A 13,937-nucleotide genomic window follows, 5' to 3' on the forward strand; every position below is an offset into this window, starting at 1 on the left:
TATAACAAACACATTATTATTAAGACAAAACGATCCCAGTAGCTCGTTATGAAGGTCCTAAACCAATATAGCTCGCATTTTCATCAATTTACATTAATATATTTCATTTGCATACATTGTTTTGATATTTTTGTCTTTGTTTGACAGCAACTTTATTCTGATTGGCGTTTCTAAACAGTGCGTGCAGTGTCGAAGAATTTGTGGAGTTTTATAAATACGCGTAAAGGTTGACTCATAGGGCTTGTAAAGGAGGGGTAAGCTCCTACTCATGGGCTTTTGGCGCAAATGGAATAAATGTTCTATTAAATTGCCATTAAATTCTGAACGCTTGGATACTTTAAAATGAAAGGCAATCAATTTCCGGCTTGACAACACTTGACGCAATAAGTTTCCCGGGCAAATAAGGTCATGCGCTATAAGAGCTGATAGAGATTGAGTGAACCCAGAGATTGAATGAACCCAGATTGAATGAACCAATCAGAAAGCTAGAAACACAATATCCAAGATCGAAAATTCGGTAAGGTTCTTTTTACAAAAAATGGAACAATTAATATTAATACCTTTCTGATCGACTGAACGACTTACCATTTGACAACTTTCTGTCCTGTAGTTATTTGAGCCTTGAAAAAAAAAACAACAAAACAAACTGAAAGCCTTCAGGCAAATGATTGATTGATCGGTTGATTATCAAATGTACTGAATGATTGATTGACGAATAGATGGATGGAGAATATATAGTGGATAAATGAATGGGTGGATCGGTAGGTGAGTGGATGGATTGATTAGTTGCAGCAATCTCGTTTCCAGAGCCTCCTTAACCCTTGTCTAGCGGAACGGGCGCAGAAGGCTCTGGGCTCTGGAATAATTCAAAACCGAAACCAGAAAACGCTGGTTCCGGTTGAATAACTGCGAGTGCGTGGAAGGTCTTCTGACCATGCGTGGACAGTCAAACCGCTTTTGGAAACCACTCTGTATAGCAGCCATGCCCTAAGGCTTTGAGTCTTTTGAAGGCGTTTAAAATTCCTTCTGCCTTTGACTTCTGTCCAAGTTAATGTAACCGGCTGCTTTTTATACCCTTACATCATTTGCGGGGTTTAATGGTTTCTGGCGCATAAAACTTCGCAAACATTTTTTTTGCGAAACTAGCATCAAGCAAAATCAGACAGGAAATGAAACCGAAGAGCAGAGTCTCTCTTTCCTGACCGCTGGTCAAGGAAACGATTACTCTGGGGACGAGATGCTCGAAAAGGGTTTAAGCTGCATGTGCGCAGGCGCGAAAGCCACACACTGCAGGAATGAAAAAAATTTGACGGCTAAAGTCGCGAAAATCGGGAATAAATTTTATTTAAATGCGTGAATATAAAGTTAGCTCGGTTACCTTCACCGATCCTTTTAATACAAGTAAAGTTCGTTTCTTTTGCATTTTAGGAGAAAATTGAAAACAAAAAATAATAAGTGGAATTTTGCCACTTCCAAAAGCGTTTTCGTAATTAATTCAGGTTCTGCAATATAGTTTCCCCTCGTATTAGGCATTGTGCAGAAGAATTTAATGACGATTTATTTCGAAATTTGGGAAAAATTAGTAGATAATCGAATTGATTTATTAAAGGGACACGGTCGACCATGAAACATTGCAGGCGGGCGCTTTCTTCGGCGCCATTTTCTGTAACACAGAAAATAGTAATCTGCGATAGGTAAAGCTCCATCGCGTTCCATCGACCCTAAAATTTTGATCTGTTGGTCGTAATATTTGTGAGTAGTTTCTATAATGTTAACTTTGATTCGTGTATAGAGCGAGTTTCAATCGGGTGTCGTAAAACCAAAACCAAAGTAATTACTTTGGCTAATCAAAATTAAACTCGAAGTTATTCCTCGTAGCCGACGCAAAGCGCGGGAAAATGTGCACGCGCGAACCACGATTGGTTTTGATTACACTTCTGATTGGTTGAAAAAAATTGCGCAAGAACTTTGAACCAATCACCGAGTGAAGTAATCATAAACCAAAGCAATTCGCTAATTACTTTCGACACTCAATTGAAAGCCGGTCTAGGGATCGTTACTTTGTTGTTACTGCCGTTTAAAGTGCTGGATTAAGCTGTCTAAAAGATGTCGCCGTCTAAGGACAGAAGGTCGACATATTGCTTGGCTCGTGTCTTCGACGTTTAATTTATGGAATGAACGAAAATGAGTGTCAGGATTTGGAAAAGGCCTGATTCAAGGTCGAAAGAGGACAGGAACGAAGGAAAGAAAACTGGTAGGGTTCATCTCTCATTAGCCCAATACAATGTAAGTGTTATTAATTTGAATGTGTTATTAAAATGAAGATATTTCTGTTGTTTTAATGATGTACACAAAAAGCGAAGTAACCTTTGTGCAGAAATGTAGTGGATGTTACGCAGAGGAGAAAAAATTTTGTCTTGCTTCTAATAATAAAAGTTATTTTATTTTATTTTTAAGCAATACAATATAATACAACACAATACACTATAATACAATACAAACTTAATTGACCGCTCCCCAAAGGGGCTTTTCAGGGCCAATGGAAAACAATCAACGAAACAACAGAACACAACAACAACAACAACAACTGTTAAGAATCCCAACCGGCCGGAGGCAAACCAGTTGGCTATTTACAAGTGCAGCTGGGAAGTTGAACCAGGGACTACCAGGTAGAAATTCATTGAGTGGTCAGAGCGGGTCTTGAACCCCGGAGCCCTTATATAACGGAAACGTATGTTGTAGGAATGGTCCAAGCTACAACATGTGTGAACAAATGAAATTACAAAGATATCACTGTTTTGCACGCATGACTGGTATCCAAGCCAATCTTTTTCTGTCTAGTTTGGCAAGCAGTTTCCATAAGAAAATTTCTAGGTACAGTACACAACCCAGTCACACAGTGAAGAAGTCAGTGCATTTCATTCCAATTTCTAATGAAGTGAGATAGCCACCGGCATACAGCCCAGGCTGTAACTTTTTAGGTGAGCCCTGTTTGAGCTACCCAGGCAGAAAGGGACCTCAGCATCACTTACTGGGCTGAAATTTGATATGTAATTGGATACCAAGACTTGGGTGGGATAAGGAACATAGTCACTGCCTTCTGGAAACCCATATAATTATTCCCCATTGGGTACAGGATATGTCTACCCTACAAGTCGTATAAAACAAAAGGGACAAAGTCTTCTATTTCCATTCCTTAATTGTCCATACTTTCAAAGTATACGTATGTACTGGTGCGGTAATCATTCATCACAAATTTAGCATCTTCTGCCCCAATGTCGCACATTGCATGGGTTCCTATGGTGCGCACCTTCCTGTCCGAAACAATGTTCTTGAAAATCTCATATAGGAGGTAAAAAAAGATCTGTTTTTGCTTCATTTGCACTCTTCTTTAATGATTCCAAGTTCGAGTGAGGCCTAACACTACTGTGACGTTTTTATGCCCAATTATTCCATCAGAGATCAACCCTAGTATTGGAATTGGGCCCACACAAGGACAGAGAAAAACTCTGACCAGGGTGGGATTTGAACCCACGACCTTCGGATTAGATCACCGCCGCTCTACCGACTGAGCTACAAGGCCAGAACGGGAGCAGGCCGTGGGTATGTGAGATGTTATTCACAAGGACAAATTCGGCTCGGCCCAAGCCAAGTTTAGATAATCATTAGCTGTTGTCCTTCAGTAGCATTTTGTGGTTAATGATTCCAAGTTCGAGTGAGGCCTAACACTACTGTGACGTTTTTATGCCCAATTATTCCATCAGAGATCAACCCTAGTATTGGAATTGGGCCCACACAAGGACAGAGAAAAACTCTGACCAGGGTGGGATTTGAACCCACGACCTTCGGATTAGATCACCGCCGCTCTACCGACTGAGCTACAAGGCCAGAACGGGAGCAGGCCGTGGGTATGTGAGATGTTATTCACAAGGACAAATTCGGCTCGGCCCAAGCCTAGTTTAGATAATCATTAGCTGTTGTCCTTCAGTAGCATTTTGTGGTTAATGATTCCAAGTTCGAGTGAGGCCTAACACTACTGTGACGTTTTTATGCCCAATTATTCCATCAGAGATCAACCCTAGTATTGGAATTGGGCCCACACAAGGACAGAGAAAAACTCTGACCAGGGTGGGATTTGAACCCACGACCTTCGGATTAGATCACCGCCGCTCTACCGACTGAGCTACAAGGCCAGAACGGGAGCAGGCCGTGGGTATGTGAGATGTTATTCACAAGGACAAATTCGGCTCGGCCCAAGCCTAGTTTAGATAATCATTAGCTGTTGTCCTTCAGTAGCATTTTGTGGTTAATGATTCCAAGTTCGAGTGAGGCCTAACACTACTGTGACGTTTTTATGCCCAATTATTCCATCAGAGATCAACCCTAGTATTGGAATTGGGCCCACACAAGGACAGAGAAAAACTCTGACCAGGGTGGGATTTGAACCCACGACCTTCGGATTAGATCACCGCCGCTCTACCGACTGAGCTACAAGGCCAGAACTCTGATGGAATAATTGGGCATAAAACGTCACAGTAGTGTTAGGCCTCACTCGAACTTGGAATCATTAACCACAAAATGCTACTGAAGGACAACAGCTAATGATTATCTAAACTAGGCTTGGGCCGAGCCGAATTTGTCCTTGTGAATAACATCTCACATACCCACGGCCTGCTCCCGTTCTGGCCTTGTAGCTCAGTCGGTAGAGCGGCGGTGATCTAATCCGAAGGTCGTGGGTTCAAATCCCACCCTGGTCAGAGTTTTTCTCTGTCCTTGTGTGGGCCCAATTCCAATACTAGGGTTGATCTCTGATGGAATAATTGGGCATAAAAACGTCACAGTAGTGTTAGGCCTCACTCGAACTTGGAATCATTAACCACAAAATGCTACTGAAGGACAACAGCTAATGATTATGGCACTCTTCTTTATTTGCTATATTTGCTAGTAGGTTCTAGTTTATCAGGGTGCCCATTCTCAGTAACCAGCTGTTTGGCATAGTCAAGGACTATAGCCCGACCCGTGCAAAGGACATCTAACAGAAGACCGTCCCTTCCATCGTTGCTCGATGAATCAATAAACGCCTCACAAGATATAAAAAGCTCATGAATACGCACGTGGACATTTACGGTGTAATAAAATATTTTGAACAGGTAATTATAAACACGAGTACAACAAACAACCTGGTGTTTTTCAAATTATTTAGGCTTATCGCAATAGCTTCCTAGTTGTTTTTCCACGACTCTGAAGTGCTGTCACATACACAACTTTTAGAGCGTCTTATATAGACCGGCATCTCTAAATGCACATCCGCGATATTTTCGATTTTTCCGGCGGCATGTATTCTTGAAGTGGAAAAGACACAAATTTTCATTCTTTCGTATCCCGAAGCGAATAATAAAAATTTCATTACAAATTTCAGCTTAACTGCTGAATACCCCGCCACTTATGAACTATTGTACATGTATTCTGACACGCAAAAGCACGTGATTCATCGGTACAAATCATTCTGCTTGGAAGAAGACGAGACGGTCCTACTTCTTCGCTATCAGCACTCTTTGGGCAAGCTATAGGCGACCCATACCGATTTCGAGGTCTTTCTTCGTCTAAATCAGTATCATTACAAGTGACATCGAAGGAACTTTCCTCGATTTTGACTTTCTCCTGTGAATCTATTTGTTGTACGCGACGCCGCGATTGCTCCGATGTAAACAAAAAGAAAAGCGCACAATGACCGTTGGCCGTGACCGTGTGCCTTTGACGTTTTTCAAAAATCGACTTGCTCCGTTACCATGGCAACACTTTAAAAGAAAAAAAAAACACTTGATAATGCTATTTATGACGGACAACTACAGAATTTCAGGTCCCAGGAGTCTCGATCTGCGATCATGAGAATGCGGCCAATCAGTTTACGGTATAGTATCTTTTTGTGAACGACTGCGGACTAACTGAGAGGCGTTGCGGTTGTCATGCCCAATCTGATTGGCCATTATATGGCGGGACCTGTATGCTAAATATGGATAATACCGTAAACCGATAGACCAATGACAAATAGGGTTATTATCTTCTGAAAACTATCAAAATCTTGCCCATCTGACAGGATCGACATGATTGTGGCAATCTTTTTTCCACTGGAATCCCATTGTTAACTGTGTAACCTTCCGTGCTTCCCATAAACTAGCAGATGCTGTAGATTGGTGTTAACGGAATGCATCCGTCTTGGGACATTAATTCTGAAGTGTACTTACAGCTGTTCAAAACCCGCCTCAGCTCCTGACCCTTATTGAAGTAGCATGAGCTGCTTTTATTTGCGTCGTAACTCTTTAAGTCTGGTGTCAAGGCAGACTCACTGTAACATCGCCATCGCTTCAAGCGTGAAGTTTTACTTCTGTCTAATAGGGCTTTGAGGTCACCATAGCATTCCTCTGTCGGGGTCTTTGTTTGAGATTGACGTGTTCTGTTACACCAAAGATCCATTCTTCTTTGTGAGTCATTGCACGCTGTTTGTGGACAGAATGCAAATTATCGGCCGCAGTATTACATCTAACATGGAGCAACACTTCAAGAGGCTTTTATTTAATTTGTTGTCAACAGTCATTTTCTCTCCAGAATTTTTTTAGAAGTCTTTTAGTGTAAAAATTAGTGCAAAAGCAGGCAGCGTCGTCATGATAATAACAGGTAAAAGATAAAAGGCTATGGCTTACAAGCAATGTTTCCGCTTATCTCAAAATGAAGACAGGTTCCATTTCTCCAGTTGACAGGGACGATGTGAATGTCCTTTGCCGTGAGTTGAATATTGTGCACCACGATGCCACTGCCGTTTCTAACCCCGTCAAAAGTCTGAGTGTGAAGGAGAACAAATTACCTGAATTAATTAGAGTGTAAATTCAAAGTGGTTGATTCTTCATTGTCAATCATAGGTTTCTTTTATGTCCCTGTAGTACTTACTGATAGACCGCTGAAGCCGGTGAGAACTATGTAAGTCGGAAAGTAAGGTAGGTAAGCGCTTTCCGAGCCAATGACCCACCACGCCGGAGCTTATCCTCGGTTTCCATAGTATGAAGCGACAAGGAGTATTTCTGCTCCCAGGGGGATGGGATGGGATGCTAGTCCATCGCAGGATTACCCCCAGCACTAAATTCGCCGGTACCCATTTATACACCTGGGTGGAGAGATACACCGTGGGAGTAAAGTGTCTTGCTCAAGAACACAACACAATGTCCCCAGCCAGGAACCGAACCTAGGTCACTCGCTTCGGAATCGAGCACACTAACCATGAGGCCACCGTGAGAACTATGTAAGTCAGGAAGTATACGATCAAAAGGGCTTGTTGAGTTAATTGATTTTTTTTCTGCTGCAATATAGTTTGCTCGCAGGCGGTAGATGTAGTTGTTGACGGGAAACTCGTATCAGATGCAATATTGGAAGAGCAAAGGATAGGTCTGGGCCTTGTGACTCTCCCCACTGGTTCCAAATCTTCAGATTTTCACCTGCAATCTGGCGACCAGAATACAAATTACCGCCTGTAAACAGGCTAGCTGCCATATGGTAACAGTCCTACCTCCATGTACTTTTAAAGCCCTTATTTTACGGAAACTTAAAATAACTGACACAATAAAATATCCAGTAACTTGGGACGCAGGGGTTACGATGTGGCTATTATTTCGGCACGGCATGCCATGAAGCTGAGCTCGAGACCCTTTTACACGATGGTCAAATTCCATGTCACGAATGGTTCCCTTGATATCCGCGGCAATTCTCTTATTACCGATGCGATGTCCTTTTTATCATACCCCTAATTCTCAATCCACGCTCAATCCCTGTAAAACCTACCTATCTAATGACAATCTTGCGAAATCTCTAAAATAATAGTGAGATTTTCCGACCTCGCATATCCTTCCTAAGTCTTATGGCCAAGCTACTTTCCCCTTAGCCGGGCACGCGTTGGCCCGAACAAGACAAAAATTGCAATTGCAATGTCATGCAATGTGAAGATTGTAGAAGATTGCAGAAGATTGTATTGACAAAACCATCATGATCCCGGTTCCCAATTTGAGTAACGGTTTTTGCACATTGGTCTGAGTACACAAGTAGGAAAACAAAATACTGCTTGCTCATAAGACCAGTCATAAAGATTATAGGAATATTCCTAACAGCCTTCCTCTGCTATCGCGGGTTAAGAAAAGAATAATCATTTATGTAAGATTACATGTACCTTCTCTCGGCCCATCTCCCGGTAAAACTCAGAATACTGATCATGAAACCATGGCCAAGTCCATGTTTTTGTCGGATATCGAATTCTGAATGTTGCCACTGAAGGTCTAAAATAGGAAGTATTTGTCCATGCAGATACTGAGCAAATATCATAGAAATCTTTGAGACTTATCTCTAGATATCTATGCACGGACGAGGAGCTTGAACACAGCCTTGTGTGATTCTGGGATGTTCTTTCTCCGTTTGTTGACGATACAAGGGTTATCGCTCGATTTACACCTTTGGAGCTGGTTTGCTCAAGCTGAATAGAATCGCACGCAAAAAGACCTGTTTATATGAAAGACAAGTTTTGTCAGTATTGACAAATTCTACCCTGCATGGCATTTTTCATTCCAGCGCGAGAAAGAAAGGAAACCTCTCGTTCCCAGAGATGAGATCCTTATGCAAGCGCCACGGATCGAGAGCCCTCTCGACCCCTGGCGCTGGCCAAAAGGATCGCAGCTCTGAGAACGAGAATGTGCACGGAAATCCTCCATGTTTTGTCACGCATGCGCGACGTGACGTTAATACAACAACAATTCGACCCTTCCGCCATTGGGCAGGTGTTAAAATTCAAACTGGTTAGAGCGGGTTTTACACCGGGTAAGAGTTTAATTATTCGTCTAAATTTGTGAACGACATCGAGAGGATCCGTGCAGTGGTTTTTTTCCCTTCTCATGAGTGTCTTTAAGGCGGGAAACTTCTGCCATGCAGGGTAAATTTATTCAAAGCGCGAGAAAAGAAAAAAAAAGGACATGCATTTTTGGCCTGCCACTATTTTTAAACATAATAAAATCATTGATCTACCTTTTTGCTGTCCCATTGCTTCATGGTGGCAACATGATCCATTGCCCTGGTGAAAACAAACCGTGAAAGTTGTAGATCTTTATGTTCAAGCGAAACAGTGTTGGAATGGACGTCATGATCATAGCTTACCTGAAATCCTGAGAACGACGCAATAATCAAAAAGTATCTGATGGAAAACATCCTTATTGACTACTCAAAGACCACAGTCGAGAACAGAAACAACTAAAAAAAAAAAATGGGTAAGAAATCCTATTATATTTCAGCCAATTTCGAAGCTCCGTAGCTCTTTAATATACCGCAAAGGTTTGGTTGTTTCAATGCACAGTGGATCTGCAAAGGGAGCACATTTTTCACTTATTAATCGAAATACGACATGCCTCGTTCAAACATTACAGTTCCGATTTGTGCACTCAGGCACTCCATCTAGCCATGTGCCTATTGGTGATTGTGCTATTGTTGTGAATTAAAAAATTGAACAATCACTGCACAATCATTTGATCGTGCCAGGTGCAAAAATCGATGTCAATTTTGGGTAACGTTAAGGTTTTATAAGCGGCCGGCGCAGTGCTGAAGTAGTCATGAGGCGAGGAAGCTGGGAAATTTACTAACTGTCATTCGGTTATCAAAAGGGTGCATACAGACAACACTTCCTCAACAAAGCAAGACAAATGTAGTCTTCCATTAATTAAGAAAAATATATGACGGCCAGCGAAAAGCACTTTAGTGACGAGGCACTTTTCACACGTGAAATTTGACATGTTCGTGTTTATGCGATGGATTAATGTGATCATAAGAAATGAAGACGAGAACTCCTGACGCCCAAAAATGAGAGATTTCCGATCACCTTTTCGTGGAAAGACAAACAGCGGCAAATGGGGCGAACGGCAGGTTGTTGTTGCTCAATGAAAGCATTAAAAGTTCTCTTATTCTACCTTTTGTCTTTTTTCTTTCTGAAAAGGTGCTGGGAAGTTGCATCCAACTCGTAAGACATTAACCAAAATCAAACAAATCTATTTATTTTGGGGGTTAATTAGGTGTGATAGGTATGTAAATTCTCTTCATAATTCAATGAAAATATCAGCCCGACAGGTATTGAGGATGAAGATAATTATCGACATAACAGGTGTAATCTTGACATAACAACGTACCAAATTCTCATGACTACCCAAAAAAGAAATCTATGGTACTATTTAGGAGAATGAAGCTTTTGATCTTCGGAATGAAAGGGTTAAACCTTTGCCGCTCGCATTAAAGGCTGTGCTAAATCTTTCTAATGGTTCTGTACTCCCTGTTCCTACGTAAAACATTTTGGGTTCATTCCTGGCTTTTGTCGTCATCCTCAAGGCCATTCCCTTTTTTTTCTCCGTTTCGCGTTGTCCGACCGACCCAAATTTTGGGCATTTTCCAAAAAAAAAAAAAGTTAACGACGTTTTTAAGCCATTTATATGTAGCACAGGAGTTTCAGTGGTTGATCCTTATTCCCACGCTGTCTTAATTTTGCCACAACATCCGCCAACTTTTCCGCCATATTGATTTTGGGTTCACGTCTTGTTGTTTTCCTGGCTCCACAGCTATGATGCCGGGGTACCAGGTCTCCGATTCCGAGAATGCTTATGATTTTTTTTTTCAATCCGACCGACCGACCCAATATCAGGAAACGCATTCGACGGTAAACAAAAAAAAACAACAAAAAAAAAAAAAATCGAAACTTGGTTTGCGATTTAAATTAAATGACATCCTAGGGATTTGAATTGTACTACTTATTGGGGAAAGAATTAAGCACATCACGATGATTTTTGTCTTATCTCGCTTACTATCAATGCCGTCCGCCAGGCTCTCTATCCTTTTTTTTGCAGTGAATAGCAGCAATGGACAGTTGTCGCTCGCAAAACAAATGGTAATAAACGGAAAATCATTAAAATTAAATTAGCGATGTCGTTAGTTGCTGGGCTTGAATTTCGTTGAAACTGGCTTATATATGTTTTGGAGCAAATCGAGTCAAATCAATACGGAATTCATAAATCAATTTTCACCCGCATACTGCCTGGCGGGTTGAAAATCTTCATCTGCAATTGAACACGTGCCCTGAATGTCGTATTATAAATAATCACACTTAGCATGTACCAAACCGCTGAGGATAATTTTTTTTAAGTAAAGCAGCCGTGCTGGACTCAGTGTCCTGGAATAGTTTTCATGAGGAATTCGTGTCAAATAGTACTCGCTCTAATATCGGAATTCCGTTTTAATTCCAGAACTTTGTAGAAGTTTTGACAATATACAGCCTTTATATATAAGAATTGTCAAAATTGAAAATGTCTTGAACGCGTTTTAATTTAATTAAAGAAAGATGTCACTCTGACCTAAAAAGGAGAATCAAATTTTTGAGAAAATTATGCATGCATCTTTCTGTACATTTTTTCTTTCAATTTACGGAGAATTCGTAATTAAAGAGACAGATCTATGGAAAACTCGATAAGCTTTGCCACACAGCTTAAGCTCAACCATATTTCATTATTTTAAATAGAGAAATGCTTGGACCTTTTTATTAACTTCAGCTGTTCAGTTTCTCCGGATTTCGAAACAACAAAATTATTTGACATCGTAATTCTTATAGTGGCACTTCGTTTTGCGCCGTTTGGCCCATTTACAAAACGGTAAATTTCATCGACAGAACATCCGATAGTGCATATCCGTGAGCACAAAAAAAGAAAAAACACCAGTGTCCGCTGGTTACGTCAGTAAATAGGTTCTATGATGACTCGTTGCGGCGAGAGTATTGACCGTATTCGTAAATTGCATCCAAGAAATTATTCTTTTGTCTTTGTGCCAATCATCCTCACTAGCCTCACTTTGGAGCAAAGATTATTTTGAATTTTGATTGGTGCTAACGAGGCTAGTGAGGATGATGAGAACAAAGACAAAAGAATTATTACTTAGCCGCCATTTATAAATACGGTCTATAAAATGAGTTCTTTTTGGAAACTAACGCATACAGGGATAAATTCTGAATCAGTTTCCTTGAAGCTGACAGCTTGCTTAGCGGCCGGGTCCTCCGACTTAATCTTTAGTTTTCACAAGCCTGAGACAAGATTCATTACAGAGATTTTACAGCTTGCTCAAATTGAGGCTATGAAAATTTCCATCACTTGTGATTAATTAATTAACGACTTTTAATTCAGAGCCAAATTACCTTCCAAAATCAATAACATTTAGGTCGTGATTTGAAGCAAATATATATGAACTTGCCAACGGAAAGTTTATTTGCAACGTGCAAATGAAATTAATTCTAATTACAATTGAAGCTCAGCTCTTAGTATTTCTGTCGTTTCTACATTTATTCGATGGCATTAACCATGAAATGTCCTTATTCAAGCTATTATAAGCGGTGATCATTTTTGTAAAGGCGCGGCCTCCTTAAAAACACACTTTTTGCAGTTTGAATGGGGAACGTCTTTGAAAACACGACTTGATTAATTAAAACATGTCACTCAGCAAAAAATCTGAAGACAACAGGTGCAACAGATTCTAAAGCGGCATGAGATTGTACAAACTAACACAATAACTGAAAATGTTATTTGCCAAATTTGTACATTGAGTTGTGGATTGGCCGTTGGCGAGGAAAAGTTGAATGCTCGAGCTAGCCACCCTTGCGTTGGTCGAAGCGCCCCAGGTGGGAAGTAGACAAGGGAAAAAAAACCTTGCAAATTTAACTTCAAAGAATGTGAAGTAGACTTGTTAGTTATTGCAAAGCCGTCTAAAATTATGGCAGTTACTCGTTAAATCTCCGTAAATTTTTACTTTACGTCTGCGCATGCGCTATGAGAAGTTGGCTTGCACATGGTCATTACATTAGTCATGTTGGACTAAAGCATTAAAGTCTCTTGGTACTCATCGGTTCTTTTACTTAAATAAGGCGACTACTAATATGTATCTATCTATATATCAAGCTTTAGATATATATTTTGTGTGAGCATAGTTAATAGAGGGGAATGGTTATGAAACCCGACAGATTTCTTTGTTGTAGGTTTTTGTTCTCGTTTTTACCCTTGACCGTGCACAAAACACACTAGTTGTTTACTCCATACTGCGCAACTAACCAATAGAAACGTGTTGGTTACGTAATTCATGCATAGTGTATGAGTGCAAAACAAAAGATTATGCACGGTCGTGGACTTTCCAACCTAAATCTTGGCATCTTTGTTTGCTCTTTTGATGTTCGCCGAGCTTCCAAACCATTCCCCTCTATTAACTATGGTGTGAGTGGGTTTAAACCCCCCATAATCCTTGGTCGCCTTCTCTTCCATTTCATCATTGGGAAAAAAAGTTACTTATAGCAGCTGGGGCAATTATGTTGAGTTTCATTTCAGAACAGACTGGTAATTGCGATATTTTTAATTTGCCTCATAGCAAAATGAAACTGAAAAAAATTAATTGTCAGGTGTAAAGTTTGGGCTCTTTGACCAAGTGAATGTGGGGTTACAGTGTCACTGCCTAGAAAACTGCGCCATATCACATAATCTCCATAACTAACTTACAGTTTTGAAGAGCTCTCCGGTGTAATGTCTGAAATGAGCAAAAGAATTGCTATTCCTCAGTCAACTGGTAGGAGTATTTTTTCAAGCTTTTTGTAGCAAGTACACGGTGCGATACAAGAATCAATCCTGATCGAAATGTAAACTCAAAGCAAACCGGACAAATTACAACTGAAATAACACTCTCGGTACGTGCAAAAATTTCCCATTTGCAACTGATTTTATCTTAAAGCGTCACTTAAGCTTTTATCTAGACACAGAAAACATGAATTTGCATCTCAAATGTGCATCAAATCCGGTATTGTTTATTTTTAAGGCAACAATTCCCGCCATTTTAATGATTAAGAC

General features: G+C 40.5%; 1 protein-coding gene across 1 annotated transcript in view; it reads right to left on the minus strand.

Annotated features, from left to right (window-relative positions):
- Positions 1–13,716, minus strand: part of LOC138042311 (adhesion G protein-coupled receptor L4-like) — a 36,343-nt gene extending 22,627 nt beyond the window's left edge. The window contains exons 1-7 of the mRNA XM_068888162.1: positions 13,593–13,716; positions 9,187–9,279; positions 9,058–9,103; positions 8,213–8,538; positions 6,702–6,837; positions 6,246–6,497; positions 586–620 (exon numbers count right to left, since the gene is read on the minus strand). Coding sequence (XP_068744263.1) covers positions 586–620; positions 6,246–6,497; positions 6,702–6,837; positions 8,213–8,538; positions 9,058–9,103; positions 9,187–9,237 — 846 coding nt within the window. The 5' untranslated portion in view covers positions 9,238–9,279; positions 13,593–13,716. The remainder of the gene's footprint in view (positions 1–585; positions 621–6,245; positions 6,498–6,701; positions 6,838–8,212; positions 8,539–9,057; positions 9,104–9,186; positions 9,280–13,592) is intronic.
- Positions 13,717–13,937: the final 221 nt, after the last annotated feature.

The sequence above is a fragment of the Montipora capricornis genome, chromosome 3 (genome assembly GCF_036669925.1).
Source record: "Montipora capricornis isolate CH-2021 chromosome 3, ASM3666992v2, whole genome shotgun sequence".
Lineage (NCBI taxonomy): Eukaryota > Metazoa > Cnidaria > Anthozoa > Scleractinia > Acroporidae > Montipora > Montipora capricornis.